The sequence below is a fragment of the Cetorhinus maximus genome, chromosome 2 (assembly GCF_964194155.1).
Source record: "Cetorhinus maximus chromosome 2, sCetMax3.hap1.1, whole genome shotgun sequence".
Taxonomy (NCBI): domain Eukaryota; kingdom Metazoa; phylum Chordata; class Chondrichthyes; order Lamniformes; family Cetorhinidae; genus Cetorhinus; species Cetorhinus maximus.
Window position 1 is genome coordinate 177380631 of NC_135880.1, and position 16732 is coordinate 177397362.

The following is a 16732-nucleotide window of genomic DNA, read 5'->3' on the forward strand; positions in this document are numbered from 1 at the left end:
GAAAATATAACCAGCAGAAAGAGTTTAAGAATAAGGTGCACATTATTCGGTTCCTCTAATGAGGCTTTGTTAAAGGGAACAGTTTGCTTAGGAATGGGCAGTGGGAGGATGGCGAGTGGCTTCAGCTTATATTATATTTGTCTGTCTGTTAGCCAAGTAGTGGAAATCTGGGAACTTTCTCCTCCCAAGAAGCTGCTGAGGGTTAGTGGGTGGTGGGAGCTGTGGGTGGGGGGGGGGGGGTATTGAAAATGTCTGGCCTGAGAATGTGAAGGTTTTTATTGGGTATTAAGAGCGAGAGAGCAGCCATGATCTGATTGAAGAGCGGAACGGATTCGGGGCGCTGAGGAAAGGTCATACAGACCCGAAACCTTAACTCTGTTCTTCTCTCTCCGCAGATGCTGTCAGACCTGCTGAGTTTTTCCAGCATTTTCTGGGGGGGTTTTTTTTTAGTTTCGGATTTCCAGCATCCGCAGTATTTTGCCTTTATATTCGATGGGCTGAACGGCCTCTTGCTGGTCTTAAATGGTCAGTCAGCCCTCATCCTTCTGAAGTGAGAGTGAATGATTACAGTATTTTTGTATGAAATGGAGTTGTTTTCTGACTCTGCCCACCCCCCCCCCCCCCCCCACACACACACACACACACACACAAGGTTTTTTTTGGGATATTGTCCACCTTAAGGCACTTTTAAATTGATGCCTTATTAAAACAACCTCCATGTGTGTGGCAAACACACAGAGTACCAGCGTTACTGGCCAGCCCTTGAAAGTCAGGCGCGCCTTAAACGTTATCTGGTGTCCCAACTCCTCACCAAAACTTAGCATAAGCAAATTCTACATTTGGAGGGGGTGGGTTCAAGAATTTGGGTTGTGCAAAGCCACTGTCAGTGTGTGCCCGGATTTAATCTTCGGTCCCGTGGCCTCAGCATCTTTAGCTCTGGAGTTGGCCCTGTCTCCCCTGGCCCATTGCCTCCTGCTCTTCCCCACTTTCTTAGATGCTCCAGGCTTCAACGCATGCTCATAGAAACCCCAGTAAAACGCGCGTTCAGAGAATACACCAGTCCGGGGTCGGAGAGGGGGGTGGGGGGAGAGAGAGAAAAATCACAGGCATCTTATAACAATTTAAAATACCCAGTTGCTGGAGACTGGGCTGCGCTGCATAGGATTATGTCAGCTTCGAAGTCGGGCAGACTTGCTCATTTCGTTATTTGCTATTTGCTGGTAGGTATTTTTTTTTAAATTGAAACAGTACTCGTTTGTATATATATATTTTTATATAGTTCTGTACTCGATAACACGCAGTCTATAAATTCCATGTAATCTGTATGTAAAATACAATTTAGAACTGAGTCCAGAGAGAAGACGGTGTCTTGTGGAAATACAAAGGCAGTTTGCTGAAACTTGAAGGTATAGAATAATATTCGTTTGTGAAACTCAGTTTGGAAACATATGCGACACACCCCGGCAACTATAAATCTTTAAATCGAGCATCAGAATGGCTTTCAGTTGGTGAAAGGGAAGTTTTGAATTAACGCTTACAGCATTTTTACTGGGAGGCTCCTATTGGGAGAAGTGGCAGTTTTGACCAGATCACCCTGAACGGTTTGTGTCTCGTTTTTTTTTTCTCTCCTTACATGTTTGGAAAGGCGATGCTAACGAAGTGTACGCGAGAGTGGCATGACCTGGACAACACCGAATACGACTGCTGGCCTTCGGAGAACCCGCACGAGTACAACATGATAGACTGCGGGGGTGAGTCGCCCTTATTTCTCCCACTATTAACAGCTAGCGATGCCACAAGCAATGTCTCAGAATGAAGCAGCGCAGAAAGAGACCATGCGGCCCATCTTACCTGGGCTGACGCTTTGAAAGACCTATCCACTTAGCACCACCCCCACCCATCCACCCCCTCTTTTTCCCCTTAATCCTGCAAAATTTTTTTTTCCTTTACAAGTTTTGTCCAATCAATTCCCTTTTTGAAAAGTCACTATTGGACCCACTTCCACCACCCTCTTTCAGGCAGTGCCCAACAATTCACTGTGTAAAAAATATTTCTCTTAATCTCCCCTCTGGTTCTTTTGCCGTAAGCAGCAGCACTTAAACACACACACACACACACAACTGAGCGAGGCAATAAGAAATAATACTGACAAAGCCTTCAAACTACAGGATTGTTCTCTAGAAAACGCACCGAAGACTTTGTAGCTGGGAATTGCAATATTCCTCACAAAGAAGGAATCACATTTGTGCATGTTATGCGTGTATTGTGTTTACAAAGGGAAAAGCTGGAGAGTTCACAGCAGGAACATGGTCACCTGGTAAAAGGAGATGGGCCAATGTTTGTGAGGACTCCCCTTGATGTTTGCCTTGCTGTGTTTGTACAGGGTTTTCAGCAGCCCTTTCCATTGTACCTCCACAAATTACTGGCGAATTTGAGTGGGGGCATTCGAACATTTTCGAATTTGAAGCACTGGAGATGCTTTACAAAATTTAAAAACCGAGATGTGAACAGAGATTAGATGGCAACTGTGATGGAAAAATATGGCAGGAACGGAAAGTTAAACCCTGGATTATTTTAATCAGTTATAAATTTGGGATTCATCATTAATGAGGTTAAAGTAAAAGAATTAAGTGCTATTAAGTGCTGTGGGCCATGAAACATGTTCGGAAAGAAACGGTGAGCAAGAGGCAAGGAGCTAGAATGCCAGCTGGTTGATGCTGATGTCTCCATTCAGCCTTAGGGTTAGCTGCCCTCTATTCTTTCTGGAATAATCTGAGGATGCAGACTGGCACCAAAAGACAATATAAAATTACTGGGGTGGAGGGTTTACATTATACTTCTCTAATTCAAATGTTAGAAGCAATTTTTGCTGCACTTTGTAATCTGTACCAGCACAAAGCCTTCTCGTTCTCTCCAAGTCACAAGGTCTGTGAGTTCAGGTCCCACTCCAGGACTCGAGCACAAAAAAAAATCAAAGCTGACATTCCAGTGCAGTTCTGAAAGAGTGCTGTATTATCAGAGACACTGCCTTTCAGATGAGACATTAAACTGAGGCCCTCAGGTGAGTGTTAAAGATCCTGTGGCACCATTTTGAAGAAGTGCAGGGGAGCTATCCCCGGTGTTCTGGCCACTATTTTATTCCTCAATTAATCTCACAAAAACAAATTATTTCATCATTATCACATTGCTGTTTGTGGGATCTTGCTGTGCCTAAATTGGCTGCCGTGTTTCCTACATTACAACAGTGATTACACTTCATTGGCTGGAAAGTCCTATGAGACATCCTGTGGTCATGGCAGTATATAACTGTAGATGTATCTTTCTTTTTATCATTGCTAGAGATTTTCCTCCTCCATCCCTCTTCACATTTGTGTTTCAGGAGCAGCAGCAGTTTTTGGGATGAGTGTCCTCTTCGGTTAATGACTGGAGCCCTGATTGCTCTAACAAACTGCAATCCATAAATTATACTCCATATGGTAACTTCCACAGGATGTATTGAGAGGTTTGCATGGAGGGGGTTAATTGCGTCATTAATAAACAACCTTTTCCTTCTTTCATGAGATGTGGATGTGACTGGCAAGGCCAAAATTTGTTACCCATCCCTAATTGCCCTGTAACTAAGCCATTTCCAAGGGCAGTTAAGAGTCACATATGGGCTAAATTTCCCTGTTTAACTAGACAGTTTTTTTTTGCAACAATCAGTGCTAGTTGTCACGGTCACCACATCTTTACATTCCAAATTTATTAATCCAGTTGTGGTGGGATTTGAACCTGTGTCACTAGAACATTAGCTTGGACTGCCAGACTAGTGATATTACCACTATGCCACTGTCTTGCCTCAAAACTGGTGGCCAGACTCCTTATTTAAGGAAGAATGTAAATGCATTGGCAGCAGTTCAAAGAAGGTTAACTAGAATAATACCTGGAATGGGCAGGTTGTCTTATGAGGAAAGGTTAGACAGGCTAGGCTTGTATTTGCTGGGGTTGAGAAGAGTAAGAGGCAACTTGATTGAAACATGTAAGATCCTGACGAGTTTTGACAGGGTGGATGTGGAAAAGATATTTCCTCTTGTGGGAGAATATAGAACTAGGGGTCACTGTTTAAAAATAAGGGGTCATCAATTTAAGACAGAGATGAAGAGAATTTTTTTCTCTTAGAGGGTCGTGAGTCTTTGGAACTCTCTTCCTCGAAAGGCAGTGGAAGCAGAGTCTTTGAATATTTTTAAGGCAGAGGTAGATAGATTCTTGATAACCAAAGGGGTGTAAGATTATTGGGGGTTGGTGGGAATGTGGAGTTGAGGTTACAGTTAGATCAGCCATGATCTTATTGAATGGCGGAGCAGGCTCGAGGGGCCAAGTGGCGTATTCCTGCTCCTAATTTGTATCTTCGTATGTACATTTCCAATGTTTAATTCCATCCTGATTTGTTCTTTGGCACTTTTGCCTTTCCCTTGACATTTCTGTCCCTCGCTCATTCCTTGCCCACTGATAATCACAACAATTTATACTACAGGAGAAAAGGGCCCTGGTTGGTTAGCAAATCAACTCTGATTGGTCGATGAGTTGCCACGGCGAAAACAACCGGGAACTATAGGCTTGTGATTGTTTGAAATTTGGCATTCTTGTGTTTGTCCAGGTGAGTGCAAGATGGAAAGCTTCAGCAGCATGTCTCTCTCTTCAGCAATGTTCAATTTAGAAATACTCCCAGTTCTTCAGTGGCAGATATTCTCTAGGCCTGCTCTCTCTTCCACCCAGTCATGTGATATTTAAAGGGGCACGGCATCATAGAATCATAGAATGATGCAGCATGGAAGGAGACCATTTGGCCCATTGTACCTGTGCTGGCTCTCTGAAAGACCTATGCAATTAGCCCCCTCCACTACTCTTTCCCAAAGTACAGCTTCCCCCTCCCATTCCCCCCCACCTTGCTGGCATTCATCCAATTCCCTCTGGGGGGAATCTCTATTATTGAATCTCCTCCCACAACCTCAGGCACCATGGGTCAAGTGGCCTCTTTCTGTGCTGTAAAGTTTCTATTTTTCTAACCTCTATGCCTGATAATCTCTTGGAGTTTAATCATTCCTAAGTAACTGGATCCACAGATCCACTCCAGGGATGGAAACACAAACGTACTTCAAACCTGAAAATGAACTGCCAGAGGCAAGCATTTTAAAATGAACAACACCCCAGACTATACGGACACTAAATGGCACAGTGAATTTCTGTTTAATTCTCTTTCAATCTTCAGGTTGAATGGTCAGGATAGTTTTGTTTGTTTGTTTATATATTGGCTGGTGTTTGGTTGCAATTCGTTATGTTAAAAAAGCAGTTTATGGATTAACAGAGCATTTGGCGGGGTGAGGGTGGTCAGTAGTAACATTCAGTGGGGGAACTGTTGCATAAATGGAAATAAAAGCGTTTGGGAAGGTTTGCAAACACTGAGTTTAACCTGTGGGCTGCTCATATAATGAGCGCAGCGACACTGAGAAAGAGGTGGTGGCTTGTTCCAAGACATCAACCAAAGTCCAGCCTGCCCTACATTCAGGGGTACAATTGGTCAGAGAGCTTGCTGCATAGGATCAACATAGGAACTGTCTGGAGATGAATCAAAATTAGCCAAGTCAAGCAAAACATTATCTTCGAGTACCTGTTCGTTTGGACTAGTGCCTGCCTACAATCAAAAGCAGGATACAGAGCAAACTACAGATCAGACTTTCTTGGGCTGGCGTCAGTGAGCTCATTGTTAACTTTTCAGTTGATGAACATAGGAACAGGAGTAGACCATTCAGCCCCTCAAGCCTGTTCTATCATTCATTTAGAATAAGATTATTTTGTTTCTTAACTCCATCAACCTGCTTTGGTTATGTATCCCTTAATAACCTTGTCTAACAAAAATCTATCAATCGCTGTTTTGAAATTTTCAATTGTCACTCAGCCACAACAGTTTTTTGGGGGAGAGAGTTCCAGATTTCTGCTACCTTTTCTGTGTTTCCTGAAATCACTCTTGAATGACCCAGTTCCAAATTTTAAAGTTATGTTCCCTTGTCCTGGGCTCCCCAACAGCTCAATGAATCACACCAAAATCTTCTATACACAAGGGAATACAAGCCTGTTCTATGTCCTCATAATCGAACCCATTTTGTTCCAGTGTTATTCAGATGGATCAGCCTGTTTTGGGTTAGGGCGAGAGTTGCAGATTTCCATTACTGTGCTTCGAAGTAATTGAGGTGTTAACTATAGAATTCTACACCACAGAAAGAAGTCATTTGGCCAATTGTACATAAGAACACAATAACATAAGAAATTGGAGCAGGAGTAGACCATACCGCCCATCAAGCCTGCTCCGCCGTTCAATATGCTCATGGCTGATCATCGGCCTTAACTCCACTTTCCCGCCCTCCTACCCATATCACTTGATTCCCTAAAAGACCAAAAGATTGTCTATCTCAACCTTATTCAATGATGGAGCACCCACAAGCCTCCAGGGTGGGGAAACAAGCGCGAGTGGTGAGTGCTGTGAGGGGCGGCCTCTGTTGGGCACAGGGTGCACTAACAGGAGGTACCCGCCTCCCCCGGACCACAACAAGGCCGCCATGGTTCAACAGGTGACCACACCACATGGCATGGGCATCCCCACTGCTGATAAAATACCAGCAACGGCCATTCATTGGCCTCTTAAGGGCCTCAATTGGCCCTAAGGCAGATGAGCTGCCTACGCCCCTGCCTCTGTTACAATACTGGTGACAGGCGTAACATCCCCCACCAGCCACCCAATTTTACACCCCCTCAAAACATACCATCCCCCCCCACCCCCCAACCCCCCCTGCCAACTACCAGGAGAGGGGATATAAAATTCTGGCTTCCATCTACTCATTCCCCTTTATCTACCCTACTAGTTACATCCTCAAAAATCTCTAATAAAAGGTCAGACATGATTTCTCTCTCAGAAAACTATATTGACTGTGTCCAATCATAATATGATTTCCTTACTGCCTTGTTATAAGTTTCTTATTATAAGACTCCAACATTTTCCTGATGACTGACGTGAGGCTAACTGGCCTGTCATTCCCTGTTTTCTCTCCCCCTCTCTCTTGAAGTGCGGTGTTATATTTGCTAACTTCCAAAACACTGACCCTGTTCTAGAATCTAGGGGATTTTGAAAATCATAACCAGCACATCCACTACCTCTGGAGCAACTCTTTTAGAACCCTAAGATATAGGCCATCAGGCCTCCAATACTTTTGGAAGTTTTGGACTTTCCTGAAGAAGAGTCATACAGACTCGAAACGTTAACTCTGTTTTTCTCTCCACAGATGCTGGTAGACCTGTTGAGTTTTTCCAGCATTTTCTGTTTTTGCTCCAATACTTTTTCCCTGTTTATAAGTAATTACATTAAGTTTCTCACCCTTATTAGCCTTTTGGTTATTCTTTCTTTCTGGTATATAATTTATGTCTTCTATTGTGAAAACAGACACAAAATAATTATTCAACATCTCTCCATTTCCCTGTTCTCCAAGATAATTTCTTGTGTCTCTGCCTCTAAGGGACCAATGTTTACTTTAGCTACTCTCTTTTTTATACACTTGTAGAAACTTTAAGATCTCTTTGAAGGAGCTATCCAATTAGTCCAACTCCACCCTGCTCTTTCCCCATAGCCCTGCATTTTTTTTCTTTTTTAAGCATTTAACTTTATATCTGAAAGTACTTTAGATAGGGCAAGAGCCATACTAACCTCTGGTGGGTTAGCAATTAGTATTCTGTTATTTCACCTTGCCATTAATTGTCAAATCACTCTTGTTTTATAATGAGCTAGCTCTGGCTAAGTAGAAAGACTTAGGCCAGGATTTTACGGCCCCTCATGCCCGGCAGGATATTACGGTCCTGCCGAACTGAATGGAGAACTAAATGGCTCTCTGCATCCACCAGGGGGATACACGGCCCTGCAGGGCCGTAAAATCCGGGCCTTAGATTTTAGGAAATGCCTGATCCCATCTCAGAAATATTCCCTCAAAGCCGATGAATGTATTAATTCTGAAGTGCAGTCACTGGTATGTGCTGAGAAGCAATAGTTCAATTGGCAATGTGAACGTGAGACGAAAAAAAATCAAGAATCTTGGAAAAGAAGGCTGATTTTTCAGCAAAGGATTGTTTCCCGCAAAAGGTTTCTTTCCTTGCGGCTTATTCCTGAACACACCTACTGGGCTCTGTCATCCTCTGATTCCAGACCACGATTAAAGTTGAGGGGAAATAGACAAACTGCCGCAGATGCTGAAAGTCTGAAAGGGAACCAGGGAATTCTGGAAACACTCAATGGGCAGAATTTTTCTCTGGTCAGGCGGGCGCATGCCTGACCTGACCGAGAGTAAAATAGTGTTCGAAGACGTCGGGTGAGTGTCCCGACATCATTGCGCACTCTCATGATATTTCGCTCAGCGGGTGCATGTGAGAGGTGGCAGCGTGCCCACAGGCAATTAGGAGGCCTATTGAGGCCCTTAATCAATTAATTAAATCTGATTTTTCACTGCCCGTCCAACCGTTCAGTTGGCGGGCGGGCGAAAAGACCAAGCGGCCTTTGGATTTTTTATGAAACCTCATCCACGTGCAGGATGAGGTTTCCAACAGGAATTAAAAATAAAATTAAAATGTTGACATCTGATTTATGACATGTCCCTGCTCATGCGGGAGGGTCACATGAGGGGACACGTTTTTAACATTTTTAAATGCTTTATTTATGTTTTTTAAAATCTTCAGCCCCCTGAGGCAGCTCCGTGCCTTCAGGGAGTTTTCAGTGCGCGCACCCCCCCGCGCTCTCTCTCCTTCCACCCCCGCCCCGGTGGTGCTCAGCATTGCAGGGCGCGATTCACGCTGGCTGGCCAATTATCGCGGTCGGGGCCCGATCACGGACAGCGGTCAGTTTCCCAACCGCTCCAGGGCCCTCCCACCGTGTCCGCCCGATGAGATAAAAGTCCTGCTCAATGGGTCAGAGGGCAGAGGAGTTAACAATGGTGCTCGTGGGAGTTTGCTGTGTGCAAATTGGCTGGTGCATTTCCTACGTTGCAACAGTGATTCCATTGGCTGTAAAGCACTCTGGGATATCCTGAGGTTGTGAGAGGTAGAGAGATATATAATTAGCTTATTGAAAAATCATCCTGGCGGCAAGTACAAAGAAATGATGTACAAATACAAATAAAACAGGTAATCATAATTCATAACACAGTTATAGACAATCATTAAAATAAAATTATGTATAAAATAATAAAAGGATTGCACAATTATGAACATTTCAGTTTACAAATAATTACAATATGTTGCAAAATGTATGTCTCCTTAATTTACAGAATAAAAATGAAAGGTCTTCTGCACTTTGCATTATGCATTAAAGTCCATGGATCAAATTTTTTCATATCCGTTTATGGGATGTGGGCTTCGCTGGCTGGGCCAGCATTTATTGCCCATCCCTAATTCCCCTCGAGAAGGTTGAATTTATTAAATCCTCAATCATTTACATACTATTTATGAGTTTTATAAAGTCTCTATTCGTTCTATATCTTATTTGTGGAGTGGTGTCTTTTCTTCTTAAATCCATAGCACATTTACTTTTATGTAGTTCTGGCAAGAGAAAGTGGCAATGGGATATGGGATTCAAGAGTATTTAAGTGAAGTCCAGACAGAGCTTATGCTGCCTTTCAGCAAGGGAACACATATTCAGTTGTTTGGTTGTGTCAGAGTAGCTTTGGCACATGTTACGGTACTCATTTCGAAATACTTTTGAGCTTGTTCACATGCTCTTTGGTAAGTCCAGCATTCGAACCGGCACTGTGTATTCAACAATGGGCCTTACGTAACTATTAAACACAGTGAATAGGTCAGTTTGCAGTACGTTGTGATGCCTGAGAAGACATCATATGTGAAGTCTTCCATATGCTCCATTAAGCATTTCACATACTTGGCAATCCCATCTGAGATCACTTTGAATGTTGATTCCTAATAGTTTAATGCCAGCTTGTTGCACAATCTGAGCATCGTCTAAATTGATGAGAGGGTTGTGCATGAAACAATTCTTGAGAGTTTCACTTTTGGGGGTTTAGTCTCAGGTAATTTGCTGTCGCCCATTTGCTGAATGAAGTGATTTCCCCTTGCATGTGAGATGCATTGCCTTGATTATGACGATCCAAGAGGGTCAGGTCATCCCCATATTTATAACAATGAATAGATGTGGTGATATCTATATATAGGCATTGTTTATGATGGCTAAAATTATAATAGGGCCTAACCTGGTTCCTTGTGAGACCCCAGTGTGTAGCATTATCCAACTGGAAGTACTCGATTCATATTGAATACATTGTTGTTGGCTGTTGAGAAAGTCCGAGATCCAGTGTACACACAACAGGCTCACTCCAAATTGAAGGAGAGTCAGGGACAGGAGAGATTATCATGGGGAAATGAGGAAATGGCAGAGATGTTGAATAAATATTTTGCATCTGTCTTCACAGTAGAAGACTCAAATTACACACATGCATGTCTTTCTATCTTTAGTGGATTTGACAAACTTTTTCTAGCTTGCATTGAATCCCTAGCATTGCTTGTTTTTAATAAACTTATTTCTTTCTTCCGCAGGTCTAGAGATGGCTTGGGTGCAGAGACCTTCAGAGAAGGTGCTCAGCGGCAAAGAATTCAACGTGACCTATGCAGTAACGGCGACAGATCAATTTTATCACTGGGCAGTGGCGAACAGCATCCTCTCTCACGCGTGGGTACTGCTTTCTACTGCAATTATTTGTGCAGATGTTTGAATGGGTATGTTCATTGATCGCACAGCCCCAGCTGGGAGCCACACGTGAAAGGGAACGCAAATCACAGATACTGTCGCGCCACTTCTCTGTCACCTTCTACCTTTCCGGGTGACGCTCCCCACTGCGCGATGGGTGAACTTGCCTCTTTCATGCTAACAGCTTGACGAGCTAATACAGTGTTCAAAAGGGTAGCTGAATTTCTTCCAGTGCTTCAACAAGTTTATGATTCATTCGGGAAAGTGCTATATTTAGTCCCTTCTGTGCTGCCATTGGTTCAAAAAAAGAGACTTCCTAAAGAACTAAAATCTCCATTAAGAGGCAGTCATCCTCCCTTCATCTCTGTCACCATAGTTTTAATTCCATCTACACTATTATCTTATAAATGGTCTTCAGAAAAGAACAAATAAAAAGAAGAAAGATTTATATTTATCATGCACCTTTCATGACCCCAGGACATCCCAAGCACTTTATAGCCAATGAAATACTTTTAAAGTGTAGCCACTGTTCTAGTGTAAGAAATGTGGCAGCCAATTTGCACAAAGCAAACTCCTACAAACAGAAATGTGATCACTACCGGAAAATCTGTTTTTGTTGTGATGTCGTTTGAGGGATAAGTATTGGCCAAGACACTGGGTAGAACTCCTCCTGTCCTTCTTCAAAATAGTGACATGGGATCTTTTATATACCTGAGAGGGCAGACAAGGCCTCATTTTAACAGGTTACCCAAAAGACAGCACCGCTGACAGTGCAGCACTCCCTCAGTACTGCACTGGAGCCTCAGCTCATGTGCTGGAGTGAATCCACAACCTTCTGACACAGGGATGAGAGTGTAACCAAGCCACAGCTGACACTTTATTAACCTGCTCATTAAATAAATTAGTGACATTAAATGAAGAGTTTAAGTTGAGGGTGCCATCTGCTTGAGTTAGTAATAATTCTTATATTTATCTGGGAGGAAGTCACAAATTGGAGGGTGCATCTTATATGGAAGGGACACCTATATGTATGTTGTGTATATACGTAGATGCTATATGAAATTTGAGAGGAGATTTGATAGAGTTTTCAAAGTCATGAGGGGTGTGGACACTGTAGATGGGAAGAAACTGTTCCCATTGGCAGAAGGATTGAGAACCAGAGGGCACAAATTTAAAGTAATTGGCAAAAGAAGCAATGGCGGCATGAGGCAAAAATTTTTCACACAGCGAGTGGTTAAGGTCTAGAATGCACTGCCTGAGAGTGTGATGGTTCAACCCAAGCATTCAAAAGGAAATTAGACTGTTATCTGATAAGGAAGACAGTGCAGGGTTACGGGGAGAAAACGTGAGAATGGCACTAAATGAACTGCTCATTCAGAGAGCTGATGCAGACATGATGGGCAGAATGGCCTCATTTGGTGCTGCAACAATTCTGTGATTCAATATGATGCTCCTCACCTTTCAATTTCAGCTGTCACTTCCCTTCAGCTATCCTCCTTGTAATTTCAGGCAGAAGAGGTGGAAAGCAAATTATGCTTCAATACCCTACTCTATCTCACAGCAACAACTGAATAAACCCTATCACTGGTAAATCAGGAATAGGAACAGGGAGGCTGCTAACACTCTGGTATAAAATGAACTTTAATGAAGGTAATTTGAGAGAGGCATTGATTGATTACACAGCATCCAAACAACTGCTGTAGTATATTAAAGCACAAGAGGAGCAGATCAGATTCAATTTGTACATTCCATCTCCTCGTTATTGGCGGCCGTGGCTGCAGCAGCCGAGCCTCTAGACTCTGGAATTCCCTGCTTAAACCTCTCCGCCTCTCTCTGTCGTTCTTTAAGATGCTCCTTAAAACCTACCTGTCCTAATATCACCTTCTGCAGCTCAGTGTAAAATTGTATCTGATTAGGCCCCCAGGAAGCATCTTGGGATGTTTTACTATGGTAAAAGCGCTATATAAATACAAGTTGTTGTTGTATCGCAGAGCTTGAGCCGATAAATCTGCACTTTGCACAGAGTAAAACAAAGTGGGTTTAAAACTTACTATAGGCAGGTAATTAGCTATAGCCCATGAGGGACTGTAGGCATCTCTCTCGATTAGAAAGTGACAATTGGTTATACAGCTTGAGGGGCATCAGTCTGCATCAAGCCTGGGGCAGGCGAAGAGGCAAGTCCTAAATCAGCTGGATTGGGAATTGAACGTGTGCTGCTAGATGTAATTCTGAACCACACACTAGCCAACTGAGCTAACCAGCTCCCAAAGCTGGCTATAAATGAATTGTAAATTACAGATAATATACACTTAGAATTTCTGGGTGTCCAGTAGTATCAGAGAAGATAGTCAAGGCTCTTCACTTCTCACTTGCAATATTAATTTTATCTTTAACATTCCCTGTATAAGGGAAGTAGGGTGCCATTGTTAATTAAACACTGAACTATCACCTTATGAGACCTGTGTTCATAGGCATGTTAGATTGATAGGGTAAAGATCTCCTCTGTCAACTATCTATGAGGATGCTCTGTGACCTGTGTTTTTGGGTTCTCGACCCAGTTTGCAATAGACATGGACCTCTAATATAAAACATCCCTAATTGCCAATGTCATACTAAAAAAGTCAAGGAAAATTGCACATTGGTTGCTCAATCGTCCTTTATTGATATAAATGCGCATCGCTTGGGAAGGGTGGTGGAAGCTTGCCCTGTACCTTACTGTGCTATAGTGACCCTGCAACTGCTTTATGCTGGGTGTTTAATGAAAGGGTTCCACTCCCCACCATCTAGGACAAAGCAGCCCACTTGATTGGCACCCAATCCCCCACCTTAACTATTCACTCCCTCCATCACCGACGCACAGTGGCAGCAGTGTGTACCATCTACAAGATGTACTGCAGGAACTCACCAAGGCTCCTTAGACAGCACCTTCCAAACCCATGACCACTACCATCTAGAAGGACAAGGGCAGCAGACACATGGGAACATCACCACCTGCAAGTTCCCCTCTAAGCCACACACCATCCTGACTTGGAAATATATCACCATTCCTTCACTGTCGGTGGGTCAAAATCATGGAACTCCCTACCTGCATCAGATGGACTGCAGCGGTTCAAGAAGGCGGCTCACCACCACCTTCTTTGTCATTAACTAAGATCTGTTTTGTTAAAATCTAGGAATCCAACTGAAGCTAAAGCTTTCTGTGAAGATACGGAGTGCCCCTCAGACTGGAAGAATGCAAATGAAGACAACTGCTGCGTGCATCATGCCAACATCCACTCCTGCCCACTCGCTTTTATGGTTAGTGATCAGATCTCTGCTTAGTCTGAGACTCTTTTGGGTAGGAATGTGCTATATACAAATAGTCGCTTGGTAGTACAGAACTTGAGTATTGCTGAAAAAAAAGAGACATGCTGTCAAAGCTTTTTGCCTTGCACTCATCAGGACAGATGTAAGAATGCCAAACTTCAAAAGGAGCAACAATTTATACAGCATGAGAAAAGGGCGCTGATTGGATGGCAAGTCAACTCTGATTCATCCCCATGTCAATGCCTCGACCAATCAGAGTCAACTTGCCGACCAATCAACACTCTTATCTCATGCAGCATAAATTATTGCTCCCTTTGAAATTTGACATTCTTGCACTTGTCCTGATTAGTGCAAGATGAAAAGCTTCAACAGCATGCCTCGTTTTTCTGCAGCATATGTAAATTATTGAACTTTCACTTCTGTGTCCCTTATTTGCAAGGGGAACAGTGTAGTCGGCAGATCAGTGACCTGTTCTCTATATTCGAGCTGAATAAATCAAAGTTATTGCATAGTGCTGATGTTTAACGTACATTTTTTTCTTCAATGAAGGTGAAAGGGGGGATTTGTGGACCATGGATCCCTGATGATGGCCAAATAGTTACCCACACAATATCTACGGCAGGAAAAATCAGTCAAATAAATTGGACTGCCAAGGTAACTTAGGAACATGTGAAGGTATGAACAATGATGGACATGAAAAGATCCCCTGGCCTTAGTGAGGGAAGTTTGCCAGAATGGTACCAGGGAGGTCAGGGGTTTCACATTTTTGGAGAGAATGGAGAAGCTGGGATGGTTCTCCTTTAAGGGGAGATTTAATTTTGGCGTTCAAAATCATGAGGGGTTTTTGATGGAGTAAATAGGGAAAAACTGTTTCCACTGGTAGGATGGTCAGTCAGCAGAGGAAAAAAGATTAAAGGTGATTAGTGTAAGAACCAGAGGTGAGATAGGGAATTTTCCTATTGCTCAGTGAGTTGTTAGGATCTGGGATGCACAGACTGAATGGTAGTGGAAGCAGATTCAATAATGATTTTCAAAAGGGAATGGGATGAACACTTGAAGAAAAATATTTGCAGGGCGAGAGGAAAATTGTTGGGGAGTAGGATTGATTTGATATCTCTTTCAAAGAGCTGGCACAGGCAAGATGGCCTGAATGGTCTCCTTCTGAGCTCTATCATTCTATGATTCCATGGTCCATCCAGCCTATCATACAGAATTGTTATATCCTGTGTATCATGTTGTATACTCTCCAGCCCATGTGATATCCTGGATATGATCTCTCAAGGAATCAAGGGATATGGGGAGCTGGTGGGAAAGTGGAGCTAAGGCCCATGATCAGCCATGATCATATTGAATGGAAGAACAGGATCGAGGGGCTGAATGGTCTACTACAGCTCCTATTTCTTAAGTTCTTGAATCAGTTTTAAAAACCCAGGCAAATTTGTGGGAAAAAAATTGCCGGAAATTCCTCATTGGTGCCCCCAGCCAATCAAAATACATTTTTGTCTGAAAGCAAATAAATATATATTAGCGGCCATCCTGTCATGGGAAGGCAGGACAAAATGGAGCTGGGGATAATTGGGCAAATGAAGGTGAAATCCTGTACACCTTTTAAAGCCACACATTCTGGGTTGGAAAATGTGCAGGATGGTTGCATTCTGCTAAACTCTATGGGGGTCGGGTAGGCGAGACCACAAGAAACAAGCCTTTGGCAGGTAGGGAAAGCATATGGGGCTGTCCACCTTCCATCAGTAGAGGGGGCATCCCGTGACATTGTGTAGAAGGTCAGCAGGGTGAGGGATAGCTGTCAGAAAAATCAAGAACATGGGAGCCCCCATGGCCTATATATTTTGTGGCTAAAACACCTTTGCCAGAGCCAATGTAACTGAGAACCATGCAAATTGAAGCTCCCTGCTACAAACTGTTCTCAATGGGGCTAAGAGATAGAGCAAGGGTGTAGAGTCCCATCAAGGAAGAAACTTCAGCTGAATTTATGCTGCAACTTTTGTGGCGGCCAAACTATTTTAGACCATCCCAATAGCAACAATTTGCATTTATGCAGTGCCTTTGACATAGTAAATATCCCCAAGAGGTTTCACAGGAGCATTATCAAGCAAGAACTGACATCCAAGTCACGTAGGGAGAAAGCGGGACAGATGGTCAAAAGCTTGGTCAAAAAAGTAAGTTTTAGTACCTTAAAGGATGAAAGGCAGGAGGAGAGTTTACAGGGGCATCTCCAGAGCTAAGGGGGCCAAGCAGCTAAAGGTATGAATGTTGGCACGATGAAAATTGGGGATGGGCGAAAGGCCAGGATTGGAGGAGCGCATCTATCTCGGAGGTTTTCGGGCTGTGAGAGGCTATGGAGACAGAGAGGGGCGAGGCCATGGAGGGATTTGAAAACAAGTATGTGAACCCCCCAGTTCGCACAACCCTGTTCTGACACATCATATGGAGAATAACTGGGCTCTGAATTTATAAAATACTCAAGTGAACCTCCAATGTACTTGTTAAACATAGCTGGCATGGTTATAAATGGTTAGATAGCACTGATGATCTGAGCAGGTGCAGTAGTGTCTGAGCCAGGAGGTAGAAGTGAGGAATAATAAACACAATAATGTTAGAAATGCTCAGAAGATCAGGCAGCATCTGTGGAGAGAGTAA

At 43.2% G+C, this 16732-nt stretch overlaps 1 protein-coding gene across 3 annotated transcripts in view; it reads left to right on the top strand.

Annotated features, from left to right (window-relative positions):
- Nucleotides 1-1091: 1091 nt before the first annotated feature.
- The window catches only part of LOC144667782 (atrial natriuretic peptide receptor 1), a 51224-nt gene continuing 35583 nt past the window's right edge, over nt 1092-16732 (top strand). The window contains exons 1-5 of one of the 3 annotated variants that reach the window (XM_078529226.1): nt 1092-1220; nt 1646-1751; nt 10618-10750; nt 13942-14065; nt 14624-14728. In XM_078529226.1, the coding sequence (XP_078385352.1) occupies nt 1167-1220; nt 1646-1751; nt 10618-10750; nt 13942-14065; nt 14624-14728 (522 nt within the window). In that variant the 5' untranslated portion in view covers nt 1092-1166. Of the gene's footprint in view, nt 1221-1342; nt 1752-9067; nt 9196-10617; nt 10751-13941; nt 14066-14623; nt 14729-16732 lie in introns of those variants that run through there. The other 2 variants (XM_078529236.1, XM_078529244.1) reach the window with 2 other exon arrangements.